This window comes from Polypterus senegalus, chromosome 3 (genome assembly GCF_016835505.1).
Source record: "Polypterus senegalus isolate Bchr_013 chromosome 3, ASM1683550v1, whole genome shotgun sequence".
NCBI lineage: Eukaryota > Metazoa > Chordata > Cladistia > Polypteriformes > Polypteridae > Polypterus > Polypterus senegalus.
In genome coordinates, this window is record NC_053156.1 from 175,454,110 (window position 1) to 175,476,668 (window position 22,559).

The 22,559-nt window shown below is 40.8% G+C and overlaps 1 protein-coding gene across 2 annotated transcripts in view; it reads right to left on the reverse strand.

The window, feature by feature from the left end:
* The window catches only part of lin9 (lin-9 DREAM MuvB core complex component), a 268,691-nt gene that overhangs the window by 74,961 nt on the left and 171,171 nt on the right, over nucleotides 1-22,559 (reverse strand). For both annotated transcript variants that reach the window (XM_039748225.1, XM_039748226.1), the window contains exon 7: nucleotides 11,947-12,104. In XM_039748225.1, coding sequence (XP_039604159.1) covers nucleotides 11,947-12,104 — 158 coding nt within the window. The remainder of the gene's footprint in view (nucleotides 1-11,946; nucleotides 12,105-22,559) is intronic.

Consider the following 22,559-nt stretch of genomic DNA (forward strand, 5'->3'; position numbering starts at 1 on the left):
GGGTGTTATTTCATGTCTAGAGGGCTCTAATAATGTTAACGGTGTGGGAGAGTTTATAAGGGCTTAAAATATATAAAAATAAGCATACAAACATATGGTTTCTACGTCGCGGATTTTAATCTATCACGGGGGGTTCTGGAACGCAACCCCCGCGATCGAGGAGGGATTACTGTATACAAAAATAAACAGTGCACCAATAACCACAACCCTATATATACAAGAAAAAAGTATTTATAATAAGCAAGGCACAAGGCGTAGTGCTTGGTAATTGAAAACGGAGTTCTACCAAGTACCTTTCTCTAGCATGATCTAATCAAAAGACCCCCTCTAGAGGTCGTAACTCCTTTTTGTACTCGGTGCCCCTTTGCTCACCAATTAAAAACCGTCCTAAGTCATCCCTCTGCGGGTACGCGATGACGTGAACGCGCCTGCGAAAAGTGGCTTCTCCTGCCATGCACGAGTCCTATAAAGGTTCGAGCAGCCGGTGTGTGCACACATAGCTGTGCTGGCTTTTGAGACGCGAACTGCGCTTCTACTAATAGTGATTTTTCATTTTTTTTTTCCCTCCTTCCCTGAGCTACTGCCCTAACAACGACAAACACGGGATCCCCTTTTCTAAACCATGGTAATCAAATACTACGACGCTTCACACTTTCTTTTATTCCTTTTGTGTTAATGAGGTCGCAAGAGACGTGTGTAGGAGTGGAGGACCGACAAAGCCATCCCGGCCGGTCAATGGCAAGGCTGTCTCTCCAGTCTACACGAGACCCACCGCGACACTCTCCAAAAGGCGCTAATATGGTCAGTGAAGACATCTGTCTGCAATATATAAAAAGGAAAAAGGCAAGTTTCCTTTCTTTATACTTTAACCTTTTTTTCTCAAACAAATGCCTCTCTCAACACCATGCAGAGGACACTTAACTAATTTTACTTAATTACTGATAATGCCAGTAAGGCACATTACCACACACCCTCCCCCTAAAGGTCATATGTGCTGGATAAATCTGCCACTAGATTTTTTCCCAGCAACATAACGTACCAGAAACTTGGATGGCTGGAGTGCCAAATACCAATGGGCCACATGAGCATTACAATGCCTCATCTTTTGGATCCACTGCAATGCTTGGTGGTCGCTCTCCACAATAAACTCCACAAGCCCAGCTGTTTTTAACCTATCAAATACATCTGCCAGGTGTTGTAGATGTTCCTCCAAAGTCTTGCTGTACACAACGTCATCTATGTATGCTCTAGCGTACATCTCTGCTCCTTGCAGCACTTTGTCCATGAGGCGCTGGAAGTTCGCCACAGCTCCATTCAACCCAAACGGCATGACCGTGAACTGATTCAAACCTCCAGGAGCCCTGAAAGCGGTAAGTGGTTTTGCCTCTTCTGTGAGTGGGACCTGCCAATAACCTTTGCAAAGATCAATTGTTGTTAAATATTTTGCAGGACCCAGCTGCTCTACCAGATCATCCACTCTAGGCACTGGGTAGGTATCAAAAGCGGAGATGGCGTTAAGCTTACTGTAGTCCACACAGAATCTCATCTGTCCATTCTTTTTAGGAACAAGTACCAAAGGACTTCACCAGTCACTCACTGAAGGTTCGATGATGTCTAAACCTTTCATATGTTCCGACAAAGCCATCCTCCCAGAAAACCTCTTGTAGGCGTGCAGGAATCCTACAGTATGATGTTCTCACAGGACCTGGGGAGGTAAGGCGAATATCATGATGTATTAGAGGAGTCTTACCAGGCAAAGATCCAAACAGACCCTCTGGAATCAACTGTTGTACTTGTACTCTTTTTGTCTCTTCTAGATGTTCCAATGATGGTCCTTCTTGGACTTCTCTGCATGATGGTAAGTACTGCTCCCGATTCCTCTTCCTTCGGAACGCTACAAATTAACAGCTGACTGGAAGGGTTAGTATATTCCTGTCATGGCTTCAGCATATTTTTTGAAAAGTTTGCCTTAATTTCCTAGGGTGATCAGGCATATCAATCTCATAAGTGACAGGACCTTTTTGAGCAACTACAGTGTATGGCCCTTGCCACTTGGCTAAAAGACTGCTCTCTGAAGTAGGCAATAATAACAGTACCTTCTGTCCAACTAAGTTTTCTATCTCTGACTGTCTTGTCATACAACGCTTTCTGCTTGGCTTGTGAGTTTACCAAGCTTGCTTTTACAAACTGCGACAGGTTGGCAAATTTTTCCTGCAACTTAAGGAAAAATGTTAGCATATTTTGGGATTCAGTTGTGTCTCTATCTCCCACTAGGGTTTCCTTTAAGACCGAAAGGGGTCCTCGCACATGACGACGACCATACAACAGCTCAAACGGAGAGAATCCTGTGGATGCCTGCAGAAGCTCCCGGTAAGTGAACAACAGGTATGGTAGCCATTAGTCCCAATCTAATCCAGTCACGCTAACAAATTTCCTCAATATCTGTTTTAAGATGGCATTAAATCGCTCCACTAGCCCATGCGTCTGCGGGTGATAGGGTGTGGTCCTTAAACCCCGAATTCCTTACTAACTATTCACTTGTCTTATCAATTTTGCTGTTAGGTTGGATCCCTGGTCAGTTAACATATATCTTGGGATCCCTACTCTGGCAAACAGCTGTATTAAAACTCTCACAATGTTACTTGCATTTGTCTTTTTCAAGGGAAATTCTTCTGGGAACCATGTTGTGTCATAAACCATGTGCTGGTCATAAAATTAGAATATCATGACAAAGTTGATTTATTTCAGTAATTCCATTCAAAAAGTGAAACTTGATTCATTCATTACACACAGACTGAAGTACAGTAATCCCTCCTCGATCGCGGGGGTTGCGTTCCAGAACCCCCCGTGATAGATGAAAATCCGCAAAGTAGAAACCATATGTTTGTATGGTTATTTTTATATATTTTAAGCCCTTATAAACTCTCCCACACTGTTAACATTATTAGAGCCCTCTAGACATGAAATAACACCCTTTAGTCAAAAGTTTAAACTGTGCTCCATGACAAGACAGAGATGACAGTTCTTTCTCACAAGTAAAAGAATGCAAACATATCTTCTCTTCAAAGGAACGCCGTCAGGAGCAGGGAATGTCAGAGAGAGAGAGAGCGAGATAAAAGCAAACAATCAAAAAATCAATATGTGCTTTTAAGTATGCCGAAGCACCGCAATAAAGCGGCATTTTGTAGAGAAGCGTCCGTATCCTCTAGGCAAACAGCCCCTCTGCTCACACCCCCTCCGTCAGGCGCAGACAATGTCAGAGAGAGAGAGAGAGAGAGAGAGAGAGAGAGAAAAGCAAACAATCAAGTACCGCGCGGGAAGTATATCTTATATCATTGAGGAGTTTTAGTTAATATGTAATACATGCTCCGATTGGGTAGTTTTAAGCCATCCGCCAATAGCGTCCCTTGTATGAAATCAACTGGGCAAACAAACTGAGGAAGCATGTACCATAAAATAAAAGACCCATTGTCTGCAGAAATCTGCTAATCAGCGAAAAATCCGTGATATATAACTAGATATGCTTACATTTAAAATCCGCGATAGAGGGAAACCGCGAAAGTCGAAGCGCGATATAGCGAGGGATTACTGTATTTCAAATGTTTATTTCTTTTAATTTTGATGATTATAACAGACAACTAATGAAATACCCAAATTCAGTTTTCTCAGAAAATTAGAATATCAATTAAGACCAATGCAAAAAAAGGATTTTTAGAAATGTTGGCCAACTGAAAGGTACGAACATGAAAAGTATGAGCATGTACAGCACTCAATATTTGGTTGGGGCTCCTTTGGCCTGGATTACTGCAGCAATGCGGCGTGGCATGGAGTCGATCAGTCTGTGGCACTGCTCGGGTGTTATGAGAGCCCATGTTGCTCTGATAGTGGCCTTCAGCTCTTCTGAATTGTTGGGTCTGGCATATTGCATCTTCCTCTTCACAATACCCCATAGATTTTCTATGGGGTTAAGGTCAGGCGAGTTTGCAGGCCAATCAAGAACAGGGATACCATGGTCCTTTAAACCAGGTACTGGCAGCTTTGGCACGGTGTGCAGGTGCCAGGTCCTGTTGGAAAATTAAATCTGCATCTCCAAAAGTTCGTCAGCAGCAGGAAGCATGAAGTGCTCTAAAACTTCCTGGTAGACGGCTGCGTTGACCTTGGACCTCAGAAAACACAATGGACCAACACCAGCAGATGACATGGCACCCCAAACCATCACTGACTGTGGAAACTTTACACTTGACCTCAAGCAACATGGATTCTGTGCCTCTCCTCTGTTCCTCCAGACTCTAGGACCTTGATTTCCAAAGGAAATGCAAAATTTACTTTCATCAGAGAACATAACTTTGGACCACTCAGCAGCAGTTTTGTCTTTAGCCCAGGTGTGACGCTTCTAACGCTGTCTCTTGTTCAAGAGTGGCTTGACACAAGGAATGCGACAGCTGAAACCTATGTCTTGCATACGTCTGTGCGTGGCGGTTCTTGAAGCACTGACTCCAGCTGCAGTCCACTCTTTGTGAACCTCCCCCACAGTTTTGAATGGGTTTTGTTTCACAATCCTCTCCAGGGTGCGGTTATCCCTATTGCTTGTACACTTTTTCTACCACATCTTGTCCTTCCCTTCGCCTCTCTATTAATGTGCTTGGACACAGAGCTCTGTGAACAGCCAGCCTCTTTAGCAATGACCTTTTGTGTCTTGCCCTCCTTGTGCAAGGTGTCAATGGTCGTCTTTTGGACAACTGTCAAGTCAGCAGTCTTCCCAATGATTGCGTAGCCTACAGAACTAGACTGAGAGACCATTCAAGGCTTTTGCAGGTGTTTTGAGTTAATTAGCCGATTAGAGTGTGGCACTAGGTGTCTTCAATATTGAACCTTTTCACAATATTCTAATTTTCCGAGATACTGAATTTGGGTCTTTCATTAGTTGTCAGTTATAATCATCAAAATTAAAAGAAATAAACATTTGAAATACATCAGTCTGTGTGTAATGAATGAATCTAATATACAAGTTTCACTTTTTGAATGGAATTACTGAAATAAATCAACTTTGTCATGATATTCTAATTTTATCACCGGCACCTGTATTTATGTCCAGTGCGGCCACGTTCGACAGGACCCACAATGTCAACCGCTATTCTGTAAAAAGGCTCTTCCACAATGCAAAGGTATTAGTGGAACTTTGTCTCCTCTCTTCACTGGTCCAAGTTTCTGACACTCTGCACATGCCTTTATATGATTTGCTACATCATTAGACCATCCTGACCACCGTAGCCTATCAGCCCCAAATGACCTGACCAGGGAATGCTATGGCTAATATGTAGCACTTCTCCCTCAGACTGTAGCATTGCCACATAAAGTATATATTTTTCTTTTCTCTATGGAAAATCCCGTTGTCAAAAAAAAAAATATATATATATACATACGGAAGATAGGCGGGTTAAATAGAGAAGACCTTTTGGGAGGTACAGGGTTGTTCTTTACAATTTCCACGGGTTGCCATTGAAACTGACGCACTATTTAAATAGAGGCGGGAAAAGGCAGAAAGGAGAGAGAAAAAAAAAGGAAAAGACAGCCCGAGTTTTATGGCGAAGGAGGTAAAGGACATGACCATTCTAAGTCCAGGACAAAGATTTGTTTTCGGGGAGCACCACAAGTCAACTGCAGTCTGGGGTGGCCACCTCGAAGTTTTCCGAATACACTGAGGATACCAGGAAAAGGATCGAAACAGTGTGAGCGGTAAATCTTTTTATTCTGGGATTGGCATGCCTGATTAACTGGACTATGGAGAAATAGTAAAATGAGAAAAACACTAAATCAAAAGGACGGAGGGGAAAGCCTGGGAATTATAGTTTCATGTTTTGTGTTCATAGTGTATATTGGAAGTGAGGTTGTTTTAAAAGTGGATTAATTCTAGTTTTTTGTTTTTGCATTTTCTTTACTCTGTGGGGTGTTTTTTAATATCGTTTTATTATTATAAATCACCTTTCGGTGTTGTATGAAGGGGTTAAAGGCAGGGTGAGGTGAGTGTAGCGGATCAAATCGTTACAGAGTGGTGCCCTCTCTGAGGAATAGCAGCCATAGCCTTTTCTGTTTTACCCCTGTTATGTGTTACATCGCTAGCAATGTCCTTAGTGCAGCCAGGGCAGGCAAGCGCGGAGCCGATTTCCTTGCTATGTGAAGAAATGCTAGGCGGCGGCCGCCATGTTACAGTTAGGACACCTTCAGCTAAACAAGAGAGGCAGAGCTTGTTGAGATCTATGTATCTCGATGACCCTCAAGGACAGGAGGAAATGGATAGTGATGGGTCTCTGCCATTGTTAAATGAACTGGCCGGCCGTCTAGAGGTGCTTGATCCGCGGTTAACATCTGTAGTCGAGAGCACTCTATCCCGCGAGGACGCTATCAGAACCCACGTAACGGAAATGCATGAACAAATGAAGGAATATGTAGAAGACCTGAGAATAGAACTAGAACGAGATATTGTGCAGTGTTTGGAAAGACGAGATCAGCTGTGGAAGGAGCACCTACGTAGGGAAATACGAAAGTTTTCGATCATTTAATACTGTTCAAGCGCATTCGACTCCGCGGGAGGGGTTTTGTCTTTTTTCTACTTTCGTGCCCCCCTCCACTCCAGTGATTCGTGTGGAGTTTCCAAAGCTTGCCGAATCGTATACTACAGAGGACATAACCAATTTTGTTGAACAAGCCGAAGCATTTCTGTCTGCAACTCCCCTGAGTAAAGAGGAACTGTTGGGGGTGATTAACGCAGCGCTAAAGGGACCCGCGAAGAGCTGGTGGCAGGCTAGTAAACAGACAAATGGCGATTGGGGCAGCTTTCCAGCATTCCTTGAAGCATTTTTGCCGGAGGATTACCAAACCGAACTGGAGAATAAACTACTATCCATGGTGCAACAGCCCAATCAATCAATCCGGGACTTCGCTTATGACTATCGGGCGCTGTGCTTGAAGTGGCGGCCGGAGATGCAGGAGGAAGAAATAGTGCGACATTTGCTGAATGCATGCAATCCCCGCCTGGCGGGGGGGTTGAGAGGAGTGATAACTACGGTGGACGGGCTGGTAAAGGTAGGCTCGTTGGTGGAGCGGGATTGGGCTTCATCAAAGGATTACTGGAACAAGGTACGTTCTAGTAAAAAAGAGCCTCCACCTTCCAAATCCACTAAAATAAGAAGCTGCCAGGCAGATGTTGAACTCACCGTTTTCTCCTCTTTGACACCCCTATTAGTGGTTCCCGTACAAGGAAGGGGCTGGATACTAGATGCTGTGGTGGATACGGGAAGCCAATATACCTTGATACAGAAGAGCTGGTGGAATAAATTGGCCCAGCCCAGGAAAAGCTGCAGCCGGCCTTGGGGGTCAATTTCATTATGGCGGATGGAACCAAACACCGGGCCCTAGGCAAAGTTCAGTGGGAGCTCCAGTTACATTCATCAACCTGGAGGACAGAGATCTATGTAATGCAGGATATGTACCCAACAATCCCAATCCTTTCGGGGTTGGATTCAGTCCAATTGGTTGCATTTTTTCAACCTCTGAGATATGTGGTATTCGGGGATGGAGAGCATTCCTTTTTATCCAAGGCCCATGAAGAGCTTTAAGGGGTTTACTTGGGTTTCTATGCAGTAGAGATTAAGGACTCCAAGGGCACTGAGGCAGCAAGCACTCTGGAACAACTGGGACAATGGCCAAAGGTATGGACGGAAAGCCTGGGACAGACCTCTGTTATGTTTCACGACATCCACACTATAGATGAGGTGCAAGTCAGACACCACACATACCGAGTTTCACCTCAGAAGAAGGCAATTATAAAGGAGCACATCAACAAGATGCTTGTAGATGGAATTATTGAGCCTTCAGCATCATCTTGGGCTGCTCTGGTGGTCTTCGTAAGAAAACCTGATGGGTCTTTCCAGTTTTGTGTAGACTTCAGAGGCCTGAATGCGAAAACTCACCTTGATGCTTATCCCATGCCTCAGATACATGATATATTGGAGTCATTGCATGGTGCTACCATTTTCAGCACATTGGATATGCGTAGTGGATATTGATAGGTACGAATGGGAGAAGACAGCAAGCACAAAACAGCAGTTACGACCCCCTGAGGGTTTGTTCCAGTTCCGGGTTATGCCTTTTGACCTGAAAAATGCCGGCGCCACTTTCCAGCGTCTTATGGAGCATGTACTGGGAGGATTAATAGGTGAACTCGGTTTTGCTTACATTGATGATATTATTGTCTACTCCCCCACTTTAGAACAGCACCTGAGGGACTTGAACACTGTCTTCCAGAGGCTCCAGCAGGCACAGCTTACTCTAAATGTAAATAAATGTCACCTTGCTCAACCTCATCTACATTTTTTGGGCCACATAGTGTCAGCAAAAGGAGTTGAAGACCACCCAGAAAAGACCATTGCTATACAGAACTACCCTACGCCTGTGGACCTCAAGAGTTTGCAGCGGTTCCTAGGATTGGTAGGGTGGTACCATAAGTTCATTCCACACTTTGCTGACCTAGCGGCCCCCCTTAACCATCTAAAGAAAAAAGATGTGCTCTGGAAATGGACCACTGAATGCCAAGAGGCAGTTTATCAACTAAAGGCAGCTCTTCAATCTCCAGCTATCTTAGCTCAACCAGATCCCACACTGCCTTTCCAAGTCCAGACTGATGCCAGCCTTGGTGCTGTTTTATCCCAGAAGGAGGATGGACTGGAGAGAGTGATCGCTTTTCCGTGCCGAAGTAAATTATTCTACCTCTGAGAAAGAGTGTTTGGCGGCGGTATGGGCAGTGGAGAAATGGCGTAATTTTTTGGAGGGAGTGGAGTTTGAGGTCTATACCGATCACAATGCCCTTACCTGGATATTCAATCAGCCCAAAACGTCCTCCCGGTTGACAAGATGGGTTCTACGTCTCCAGGGTTTCACCTTCAAGGTGTTTTACAGGAAAGGATGTGGCAACGTGGTTCCTGATGCGTTGTCACAGATTCCAGAATCTACGGGTATGATATGTCTTGACACAACCCAAAGTCAATGAACGCATTTACCACTGAGCTTACCAGACTTGGCTAAAGCACAACAGATGTGTCAGATGTGCCAGCAATTTCGGAAGGACTCTAGCAAACAAGGGTTGGGTCACATTTATTTTGAGGAATTACAAGGTTTAATATATAGAGCAGTGCCGGCGAGATTTGGGGGGAATAAACTACAACTTGTAGTCCCTCAAGAATATGTCCCTGTGTTCCTCCAATACTATCATAACAGCCCTTTTGGCGGACACCTGGGTAGATTGAAAACCCTGTTAAGAGTGTTGGAAATGGCATGGTGGCCTTCTGTGCAGAAGGACGTATGGGACCATGTGAAAAGATGTCAGACATGTCAGATGATGAAAACTCCACCTGGTAAACCACCTGGAGAGTTGCAGTCAACCGTGGTGTTCGAACCTGGAGAGATGTTGGGAGTTGACCTGATGGGACCTTTACCTTCTACTTCCACCAGGAAGACAGTCTTGATGGTCGTCGTTGATTATTTTTTAAAGTGGGTGGAGCTATTTGCTCTAACAGATGCTAAAGCTCAGAAGGTCTGCACCACCCTGAAAAATGAAATATTTACCCGCTGGAGTGTGCCAAAATATAGTGTGTCTGATAGAGATCCCCTGCTGATGGGCAGCCAGGAACACCTCAGCCAGCTCTGCTGCTTCTTTGGAAGTCTTTGGCCGATGCTCCTCTACCCATGTACGAATTTTAATATCAAATACCAGCAAAGGTTGTTCTAACAAAATAAAGTCAATTATCTGGACTATTGAGCATTTCTGGGGTTGTAACCATTTAGTGCACAATTCTTTCAACAATGTCAGAGGTTCTTTAGGAGACTGACCTTCCTCCCATTCGACAGAATGGAACCTCACCCTGTACGTTTCGATGTCGATCTCGTACTTCTCAAGTATGGCAGCTTTTAATGAGTCGAAGATCAGGGACTCATCTACTGGTATGGCCAAAAATGCCGTCCTGGCCCCTCCTATAAGTAAAGGAACAAGACGGATTGCCTAATCTGCTCTTGGCCAGTCACACACTGTAGCCACCCTTTTGAAGGTTGAAAGGTAATGATCTATGTCATCGGGTTCCAGGAAGGGCATCAGAAGAGGGTATTCCCATGTTCTTGCTGTGGCTTCTCTACTTCTTTCTACAGATTCATGGGGACTGGAGGAGTGGGAATGTTGCACCAAATTCACCTGTCCCTGTAGCTGGGCGAACTGATGCTACAGACTTTTGAACCGCTTCTATGGTCTTTGTCCTCCTGCACAGCGAGGAATTGACGCAAAAGCACCTCTACTGCACGGATATCCCCAGTGACTTGTACTTCTTTCTCTGCCTATGCTGCTCCGAAGACCACTCCTGTATTACGGTCTTGCGTGCCAACTCCTTTAAGCTTCTTTGGAGGCATTCTGACAAAAAAAAAACTGTCTTCGTCCATACTCCAAAATCAAAAATACTGTCTCACATTTACCACACCTGATCGGATCTCACCGCTGCCACCAAAATGTGACACCCTGTGTAGTGGGAATTAGGATCACCAGCCTACACTTTAGGTGTCTAGTATGTGAGACCTAGCGTGACCAGGATGATGGTGTAAGACAGGGAGACACGGACAAAAAGGGTTGGGTTTTTTTGAAAAATAAAGCAAGATTTTATTTACAGGTGCACCCAAAGAAAACAAAAATAATGTCCTACGGAATTTATATATTGATACAAAAACAGTAATCAAATGGAGCCCAAAAATGACTATATACAGTATTTACAGTGCTGCCTGAAAGTCTCAAATGAAAAAGTAAAATACACCCAAACTAGTGAAAACCATATACACACAAACCAAAATTAAGCTGTTTTCCTCCACAGTGCTCCAAGTCAGGAAGCTGCGCCTTCAAAACGTGTATACAGGATTCACCCAAACAAATATATTCGAAATACAGAAAAAGAGTATATACAAAAATAAACAGTGCACCAATAACCACAACCCTATATGTACAAGAAAAAAGTATTTATAATAAGCAAGACACAAGCCACAGTGCTTGGTAATTCAAAATGGATTTCTACCAAGTACCTTTCTCTAGCATGATCTAACCAGAAGACCCCCTCTAGAGGCCATAACTCCTTCTTGTATTCGGCGGCCCTGCGCCGACCAATTAAAGTGTCCTACATCATTCCTCTGTGGGTACGCAATGACGTGAACGCGTCTGCGAAAAGTGGTGTTTCCTGTCTTACACGAGTCCTATAAAGGTTCGAGCAGCCGCCGCGCACGCGCATAGCTGTGCCAGCTTTTGAGACGCGAACTGCGTTTCTCCTAAGAGTGAAAGTAACCATTTTTCATTTTTTTCCTCCTCCTTCCCTAAGCTTCTGCCCTAACAACTACAAACACGGGATCCCTTTTCTAAACCATGGTAAGCAAATACTACGACGCTTCACACTTTTTTTTACTGCTTTTGTGTTTATGAGGTCGCGGAAGACACATGCATGAGTGGAGGACCGACAATGCCATCCTGGCTGGTCAATGGCAAGGCTGTCTCTCCAGTCTACACGAGATCCACCGCGACACTCTCCAAAAGGCGCCAATATGGTCAGTGAAGACTTCTGTCTGTAATATATAAAAAGGAAAAAGGCAAGTTTCCTTTCTTTATACTTTAACCTTTTTTCCCTCAAACAAATGCCTCTCTCAACACCATGCAGAGGACACTTAACTAATTTTATTTAATTACTGGTAATGCTAGTAAGGCACATTACCACATGTATGTATATGTATGTAAATGATAAATGATTAAAGTACCTCTGTGCAGTAGAACTATAAATATGAGCAAGTGTACCAAGCGCATATTCATTGAAGAGTACTATACAAATACAAAATGAATACTTATGCAATTTATAAATAAACAGAAAATATCACCTGTTACTTTTGTTCCAATAACTAAAGGAAGGGGAATTTCTTCAGGAAGATCTTTGAAGTGTGAGACATCGGTGACTTTTCTTTGTTGGAGCAACCTGATTTTATGCCTCTTCTGTTTCAAAGCTGATCTTTCTTCTGCAAAAAATGCTGCTGAACACCTACATAAATAAGGGATAATATGCAACTGCATTAAAATTCCCAATTATCATCAGAAATAAAAAAAATTAAACTGATCTTGGAGGAGCACAGCTTCATCAAGAAATAGTAGCAGGCACATACAAGTAAATGTAATAATGTAAAGAACTATTGATTGTCAACATACAGAAAGCACAAAGAGTGTAAAACAAGCCAAATAAGATATTCAATGGTATAACTGAAATACATTCTACAAGCGGACTAAAATGTCAAAGGACATACTGCATGTCGTCAAGTATTTCAAAAATTCTGCAGTTGTTTGTGACTAATCAGATCTAAAAATAATTGGTTTTCAAATCACTTCTCAACACCACATGTTCAATATATATGCATTTAGTAGCAAATTCAAACCTTTAAATCTGAAAATGTATGTAAAGGTATCAACATGGAAACTTGATAGAAAGCTTTAAATAGCCATGCAACTAAACTAAGATATTACAGGCATGAAAACTGAAGAAAATATTAAACATGAGAAAGATTTTCAATCATTTTATTAGTTTTTTCAGTGCAATTTAAAAAAGTGAATAAATGGTTCCAGTTATAGATTTTTATGTTTGAAACGACCACAGACATGGCCTTTCAACTCTCCTAGAACAGTTCATTTAAATTTTCAACATTTGTGTAATATTGTAAATATTTTTAGAGCTATAAAAGCAAACAATGCAATTTCAGGATTTGCTACAGTTGTACCCAGATAAATGCCCTATAAACCTGCAGCAAATCAAGTATGTTATAATCAGCTGCTCTTTCCATGTAAGCGCTTTCAACATTATCACCACAACTGGATAAGTGGGTTAAAAATATTCATAGAAGAATGGATGGGTGTGTATTGCACTGTAAAGAAAAATAGAAAATAAAATGTGGTTTATATGTTAAAAATCAATGCCACAGCTTATGCCTTACTTTCTGAGAAATTGTACAGATGATAAACTTAGTATTTACTGTTGTAAAGACACAGGTGGCTCCTGCAAAGGTGGTAAAGCTACTTTACCGTTGTGGCAGCACCTCGAGTACTTGTTGGATGTATTACGCTCAGCAGGCCAGTATAGTGCATGACATGGAAGACGACCAATAGGAATCGAGAAATGCTGTGTCGGCTGCGTGTGAGCAGGACCGATTTTGAAGTGGAAGCAGGACGAACCAGAAGAGAAATATATATAAGAGATTGCAGACAAAGCTAGTGTGTGTTCATCTATTTGCGTCAATGTCCAGGTTTTTATAGCTTGTATATTTGCTGTCCAGAAATAAAACTGCAAATTAGGTACAGCCATGCCACCTTCCGATTTAGGTTGTTCCAGGGTCACCTTTTGGATGCGTGGAAATTTCGAATTCCAAATGAATGTCTGAATCTACTTTCTTAAATAAAAAAAAATAAATTGTTAATGTATATGGGAATGTTTTGAAATAGAAACAGAAGCTTAAGGAGGATATTCGTCTTGATAGCATTAACTCTCCCTGCTAAATAAAGTAAGATGGAGAGAAAAACATCTATGCACATCTTGTTTAAATTTTCTCCATGCAAAATTTTGATTAAAAAGAACTTTATATTTACTTGTGATGTTTAAGCCTAGGTATTTAAGCTGATCTGGAATGATAAAAAGGGAAGGTGTCCAATCTAGAGAATTCACTGGAAAAAAGCACACTTTAATTCAAAGTAATTTAGAGTCCACATATGTTTTGAAATTCTGCTATGGAGGTTAGGGTTGCAGGCACATAATTTTGTGGGTCAGATATATACAATACCATACCATCTGCATATAGTGATATTTTCTGTTCAAGTCCTTCTCGGAAAATCCCCTTTACCTCTGATGCATTTCAAAAGTAAACAGCCAATGGCTCAATGGTGATTGCAAACAGCAGTGGTGACAAGGGGCATTCTGGTCTAGTACCGCATTCTAGTTTGAAGTAGTCTGAAATAAATGTTGTTAATACAAACTGAAGCTTCTGGACTGGTATAATGTAGTTTGATCCATGCACATATGTTTCGGCCAAACCCAAATTTATGCAATGTGATGAATATGTAGTCCCCATTCAACCATATCAAATGCTTTTTCTATATCCAAACATAAGATCTCTGGAGTGTTTGACTTTATCTATACTAATAAAAGGCAAAGCCCTCACTCACTCACTCACTCACACCAATTCTCCAACTTCCCGTGTAGGTAGAAGGCTGAAATTTGGCAGGCTCATTCCTTACAGCTTACTTAAAAAAGTTGGACAGGTTTAATTTCGAAATTCTACGCCTAATGGTCATAACTGGAAGGTATTTTTCTCCATTAACTGTAATGGAGTAGAGCTGCAAAGACGGGGGGGAGTTTCGTGTGACATCATCACGCCTCCCACGTAATCACGTGAACTGACTGTCAACGCAGTACGTAGAAAACCAAGAAGACCTCCAGAAAGCGCTTAAGAAAACATGCATTATATAATTGAGAAGGCAGCAAAACAATAAGAAGCGAGCGAGTGGCATATACGACCATATTCATGAGTGCTGCTACCTCGGAAAGAAAGCAAGGTGTAAACCTAAACTTTAAATTAAGTTCATAGACAGGCTACGCTGGCGTTTCACATGCCCACAGGTAATCGGGATACAAGTTTAATGAGAGGGCGAGGATATAAACGAGAGTTTTGATCACTTTGTAACTAAGTTAAAATTGTAGGTGAAGGGGTGTGCTTATGCAAATTCGAGACTGTGTTTGTGGGGATTGACAGTTAAAGGCGGGTGGGGAGTCACGTCATCATCTCCCCTCCCACCTCATTTCGCTCTGAGCTGAGCTCCACGGCTAACGCCGTCTTTCCGAAGCAACTTCGTCACACTGCCACCAAATACTCACAGAAAAATCCACAAGTTAATACACACGCTGTCTCTAGAGTTTCTCCACACTGAATCCTCCAGGCACTACTTACAAAAGGGTCACATTGACAATCGTGTTACGCTATTTTTAAAATCTTTCCTTTTCTTAGCACAAGCACAGCTGAGAAGCTTCATGCATGTGCTCCATAACGTTAAAAATAATGCATTTAATCACACTTTGCATTACAAGCAAAGGGAGCTTTTGTCAATGCATGATTTCCTGGTACACCATTACATTGATCAGCGCATCCCGATTCATTTTACCCTCGCACCACCTTAGTTTGAGAAGAAGTATGAAAAATATGAGGTTAACACAGAAAAACAGATCACCAATTCAAGCTTTATGAATAATCGATTCGCCATCAATAATTGTTTTGGTAAAGCCATCCTCCTTCCATTTTATAATTTTTCCGCCACTAGCCATGATTAAATGAGCGGTAAAAAGTAAGAGCAAGCGAGGGTGACTTATTTAGGCAGGAATATATATGACAGCAACACTCATGACAATGTCAATCATGTTACGTTATTATTAAAATGTTTCCTTTTCTTTTTCATTACTTCTTTAACACACTACTTCTCCGCTGCGGTAGCGGGTATTTTGCTATATATATAATATATGAATTACCTCCAAAGAGCGCTGAGACTTTTGATATCATGAGCGTGTGTACAAAAGGGGTCTCCTGCCCAGCAAAAGTCGAGCAGCCAGCGCGCGGCATAGCTGTGCCGCCTTTGAGACGCTGACTGCGCTTCTGCCTTAAGTCAAAGTGAGCACTTTTAATTTTTCATCCTCCCCTGAGCTATAGCCCAGACAAGTGCAAACACGGGACCCCTTTTCTACACCACGGCAAAATAATATTAAGGCGATTCACACTTTCTTTTGCACGATATCGATTATCAGGTCCTCAGCTCGGATTATGAACACACACAGGGAGGACTGACAGTGCCATCACAGCCGATTAATGGCGGGGCGTCTCACCAGTCTACACAAGACCCACGCGACTGTCCCCAAAAGGCGATCATAACGTCAGCGAACACATCTCTATACTATATAAAAGAAAAGGCAACTTTCCTTTCTTTACACCTTTTTCCTTTTATCCCAAACCAAAGCCTTTCTCTCTTAACACGCAGAGGACACAAAATAATTTTCTTTAATTGCCGGTAAGGCACATTACCAGAGGCACAAATTTGAACGTTCACATAGAAAATGTAATTTCTATACCACAGCCGTCGTGTAGCGCCTTTCAAAAGGGATCTACTACCGAGAGATGATCCATATACATTTTAGCTGCTGTTAGTTACTTACCTGTTTTGTTACACAGTCTTTAAAATGTAGTTTACCCGCAACCACTCCAGTAGTGCTCAATGTACCTGTACTTCTTAAAACGTTAATGTTTTACTGTTTAATAACTTATAGACTATATTTCATTATTTTTCCCTTGCACTCAGTGACCAAAGCTATACACACACATACAGACACATACAAACATACACACAAGTATATGTACTGTATGTGTATATATATATATATATATACACACACATACATACATACATATAATTTGTGTGTGTGTGTATATGTAGATATGAAGATATGTATGTATGTATGTATGTATATGACAGCAGCAATCCAAGCTGTGAGAAAACAGTAAAAAGGAGGCGTGTCAGACGTCGTGGTACATTTTCTGATGCAGCTACCGAAAACAACTTCGTGACGCTGCCGCCAAATACACAAAACAATTACTTTGACAATCATGTTACATTATTTTTAAAATGTTTCCTTTTCTTTCTCTTTCCTTCTTTAACACACTACTTCTCCAAGCGCGGAGATATATAGATATAGATAGATATAGATAGATATAGATAGATATAGATAGATATAGATAGATAGATATGAGAACAACACTCATATCAATGACAAAACAATTACATTAACAACCATGTTACGTTATTTTTAAAAATTTTCCTTTTCTTTTTGGTACCTTCTTTAACACACTACTTCTCCGCTGCGAAGCGCGGGTATTCTGCTAGTGGGTGAATAAATTACATTAAACAGGCATGGAAGATTGGAGCTAAGTAACTACCTTTAATAAATCTGGTCTTGTGATATTACTGAAGGGAGCACTTTCTCAATGCTTCTAGCTAGAACTTCAGAGTATCTTCACATTATTCAGAAGTGAGATTGGTCTGTAAATTACATATTGTAATAAGTCCGTATTTTTCTTAGGAAAAATGGTAATTAATACTTGGCGAAAAGGTTGAGGTAGAATTTTAATGATAAAAAGGGAGCCAACTTAATTGAAATCGTTTCATAAAATTCAGCAGGGTAGCCGTCAGGACCAGTTGCTTTCCCACTCTGAAGTTAGTTTACAGCATCAATTGTGACCATGTCAGAGGTTTATCCAATTTCTCTGCACTGACATTATCTAGCTGTGGTATCCATAATGTAACAAAAATGCATTAAAAATTGTGTATGAGTAGAATGTAAGGACTTATAGTTCTCTGTCAATGTCCGTATTATATTTTTATGGTCAATGATTTTATCTCCATTTCTGTTGATTACTGATATTGCAGTGCGAATTTCCCGTTTGTGAATTTTCTGATCTAAGATCTTATTAGCCTTCTCTCAGTGTTCTAGTAATGATGTTGCGATTTAAAAATGAGGTATTCCATTTCTTTTGTTGTTAAGAGGTTGAGCCTGTCTTTTCCTAAGAAGTGCCTCATTTGGAGACCTGGCGAGTTCTTGATCGGTTCTGGTAGTTTCATTGATTAACTCCGAGACCTTTTTGGTTAATGATTTATCTTTGTGGGAGAGATATGAGAGAATCTGTCCTCTTAAAAATGCCTTCAGATTTTCCAAGAATATTCCTACAGAAACCTCTGGGGATGCATTTGTCACTAAAAAAAAAGAATACATTTGCTTGGATATAAATTCTGTACAGTTCTCGTCAGCTAATAACAGGTAGCTAAGATGCCAGCAGCGAGATGAGTATGTGGGGCATAGTAATTTGAGCGCCGTTGTTGCAAGATCTTATTGTGGGCAAGAAATTATCTATAAAGAAATAATCAATTCTTGAGTAGCAATGATGTACCGGTGAGAAGTAGGAATATGCTCTTAAGTATGGATTTGAAAACCTTCGTGTGTCTGATAAGTTATGATCCGTTAAAAACCGTGATTATTTTTGCAGTGTTAGATGTTATTGCCCCTGTAGTTGAAGACATATCCAGGTCTGAATTTAACACACAATTAAAGTCTCCAGCCATTATAATTTTAGTGTTCAAGTTAGGAATGGATGTAGATACATTTTGGATGAGGTCCACATCCACATTGGGTTTGTAGACATTTACCTAAATTACTTTACAATTAAATAAATTACCTAAAACCATCTCATATCGCCCTTCAGGATCAGATACAATATCTGATACTGCAAATGAAATTGTTCTATGAATTAAGATTCCCACACCTCTAGTTTTCTTTGTATAGCTGGAGTGGAATATTTGGCCAGTCCAGTCTCTTTGCAACTGAAACAAATTCTTGCTGAATGGCATTTAGCCCTGTTAGGTGAGAGAATACTTTCTTCCTCTAATTTGTGATTGAGACCTTTGAAATACCAGTTCACAGAGTTCACAATTTGGTCATAGAGAGATTGCTTCTAAACTTTTGTTACAATTTTAGTCTTAAATTAAGATAGTACATTATTACATATGATAGCTTTAAGCTTAATTTCCAGTATTGCCAAAAGTTATAGCTATGAAGCCTATTGTTGTGTTGGCACTTACAAATGCGGGGATAAAAAAAGGACAGATAAGAAATAGCTTACTCTCTTTCTCTCCTCCCTCAGATCCCACACCCTAAATAGCCTACTGGTAAAAACTGGGAGTATGCTGGTATGAATTTACTATTTGTTGGATGGGAGAGGGAGAACAGTTTGTGTCGTGTGTGCTTTTAAAATACTTTATCATAAGTGTCCCATACAGATGTGGTCTGCATAAGTCTCCTTGTAGCTGTTGGTAGTCAGTCTCAGTACTATTGTGTTGAAAGCAAACTTGAAACTTTTTTACACCTTTCTGTGCAAACTGAGAAAAACACAAACAGAACAGTACACAGTGCGGAGGATCTCTGGTTTCAAGGTTAGGCATACTGTTACATGAGTGCATCTTAAAACTTCCAAAGTTAGGTATTACCATCAGAAGTTCAGGATCTGTTTACAATATGGTGATGCCGAGTCCAAGGATCCCAGGTATCACTACTAGCTTTTTTGGTGCGAGATGGCAAGCCGAAAAACAACAAACAACAATTATATGCAAGTATCCTTTTGTGAAGGCGGGTTAGAGCAAAGTGGAGGTTGGTGGAAACTGCATTCTTTATTGGTATGTTTGCGAAACAGGAAAACCAATGCAAGCCCAAGTAAAACAATATGCTAGACTTGATATGTGCTATGACCAAGTATTCATTGCAAAGGAGAACAGTAGCTTGAGCCATGGACATATTAAGGATTTCTGCAAAGATGTTTTGCCAATGATAATTGCCGATGCAAGAACAAGGCATGCTAAACACACATTAGCTCTCAGTTGGCTAATTTAAATTGTCATGCTGTCATGGATTTAATACTTTTTAGAACTGAAATGCTAAATTAGAAAAATGGTTCAAATTAGAAAAATGTTTCTTCTTGTTGTTGCATTTATTAAGTTAACAAAGTTTAATATTAATAAGGCATGTGTGAAATGTGTCTAAGTATATTTGAGATGTTGAATTACTTACAGATATGGTTTGTTTTTTCCTGGCCTGTGATTATTTTCTGCTATAATAGTCTCACAGGGCCAGTTTGGAGACAATCATGAATGAATTTTGCTTAAAACTGGATGGGAAGAATTGGATGGCTCGCAGAGTATCACATTACTGGACGAATCCAACACTTCATAAAGAGAATGCTAAAAGTAGGGGCAGTGACCCTGAACTGCAGAGCAATAGTGTTCTTGTTAACCTGATCCAACAGAGGACACGCTTCTGATTATGATAAATTGTTTACAGCTGAAAAGTCTCTTAAAAACACCTCTATTCAACATATAACTGTGTATCACATATGCTGAGAGTACATTACACATGTTAAAAATTTATCTGATTTTACAGATGTGTTTAACATTAACATTCAAAGAAATTAGTAGACTAGTGGTAAAAGTGAACAATATATCGTCGTGCTGTGTGTGGTCTCTTGTTCAGCTACGATGATTATTGGAGTTGATATAAACTTGAAAGAATTAGCAGCAAGGTTTGTGAAAATATGAACTGCAAAATATGTCTTCAATTCAAAGTAAATGATGCGTCATACCCCATCAAAATGGCGGCCTTTAAGAGAGCCGATAATGAAGAGCAACAGGAAATGCGGATATCGGTACTCCAATCACCTGAATCAAATCTGCCGAAGCAGCACAAGGCTACACAATGATACACCTTTTTAACTGCATGTCTATACAAATAACTAAAAGAATTTATTATGGTCTAATTAGAGATGCAAACATGTCTTGTCAGAATATAGCTGTAGCGTTTTAACATGTACTGTTTACATAGACCAATGCTTATCTAAACTCTTGTTATTTTGTACTAGCACTTTGAGCTACGTTTTTTTGTATGAAAATGTGCTATATAAATAAATGTTGTTGTTACTTATAGTAGGGCTGCTATGATTAGTCGACATAATCGATGACATCGACGAGGATTTTTTTTTATTGTCGACACATCATAAACAGATCCTTCAATAGAGGCTCAAGTCACTAAGAACTGCATTGGTTTTTGTAACTGCAATGCGCTACATGAATGTCTGGAGGCAGAATCATTTGTTATTGTTTGTCAAGACTGCACACAGTCCTACCAATGAAGAAGAATGTCTGAGGAGAAGAAGAATGTAGAGGGAAATAAACGTGGTTGCAATGGCGAGTCGGATAGAGTAGGGGGAAGAAAACTGAGACAGAAACTTTCTAAAATGTGGGAGTGCTTCACCGAAAAAGAAAAAAAAAAAGTTGAATGCAGATTATGCAAAGTGGAGCTTTATTTTCACGGCAGCACCACCGTAATGCATGAGCATCTGAAACGCAAGCATCCTGGAGCTGTGATGCCGCCGTCTCTTGAGAGGTAAGTTTTAACGAGTAAAATTAGTGTCTCCTATGTTTGCACTATAATGTGTATGTCAAGGTTTTGACAATGATAGTTAACCCTTAAACCGACACATACTGAACTTGGGGGTTAATGAACCCCTGGACGACAAATACTTTTTAGCTGCAGTTTTTAAGTAAAAGTCACAATTCACAAAGAAAATGTGAAATTTTAATGGAACACATTTTTTTTCATGCAAAGAGCATCACAATTACTGCAACACTGAATTTTACACACTGCAAATGAACGGTAAAAACTATCAAAAAAAAGCCTACTGCAACAATCTATTATATGTTTAAGGTGAAACTGAAGCCAATTGATGAAATTCAGTAAATCACTGAGCCAACTGCACTTGAATTGGCTGCTCGCAAACACACAAAGGTAAACGCTGATGATTTCAGGCTCATCTAGTGCAGCGGCTGAATCCCAGAGGCAGTGATGCTGTAGTGCTGTCGGGGCTGGCAGTGCTCATGAGCTAGCTGCTCAACAAATGTACACCACTGACTGATCAGCTCCGGTGTGCTGCCAAATTGCTCTGTGAAGCAAATATAGCCAGTTGCAGGGCTCAATGAATGTAAGTCGCCGAATATACTCACCCCCTGTGTATTGGCAAATTGCAATGAGATATGACTACAGCCTTTTGCAGCATTCAAAGAATATACATTGCCGAATATACTCGGCTCCATCGTGCTGGCAAATTGCACTGAGAAACAACTTTAGCCGGTTGCGGAGTTAAATGAATGTACATCACCGAATGTATGTCGCCACATATACTCTGCTTCGGAGTGCTTCCAAATAGCACTCTAAACCGACACTAGCCAGTGTGGCGGTTTAAGGGTTAAGTGACTATAATTTCAGTTATGTTTGCTAACATGATTGGAGCTATAGTAAACAAGTGAATAGTTGTAGCTGAGCCATCCTAGTTTTTTTTTATTTTTTCATATAATATTTGAATTCATATGAATAGTAAACCATCTCTAACTAATGTTAGGTAACTTGTGTTTTGGAGTGTATCAGTAATTAGCTTGTTACATATTCAAGTCTATTATTTTTTATTTTGGCATAATATAGTACATGATGTGATAAACTACAACACTTTTCCTTCAGAGTGTGATGATTAAAACAGCTTGCTCTGTCTGTAAAAATCATTCTTGTATTCCTGCTACCTCTACTCTCTCCGAGCATCTCTTCTCAGCAGCTGGGAACATTGTCTCAAAGAAGAGAGCCAGCCTCACGCCAGAGCATGTCAAAATACTCACGTTCCTGCACTACAACCAGGAAAATATGAACTGAATCTTTTATAAACTGTACATTGTTTTATTTTATTTGTATTGAAAACTTTACTTAAACTTTTGGACTTTAAGACAACACCAGTGGCATTTTTGGTTAAGTTAAATACACTTTCTTTGTTTAAAG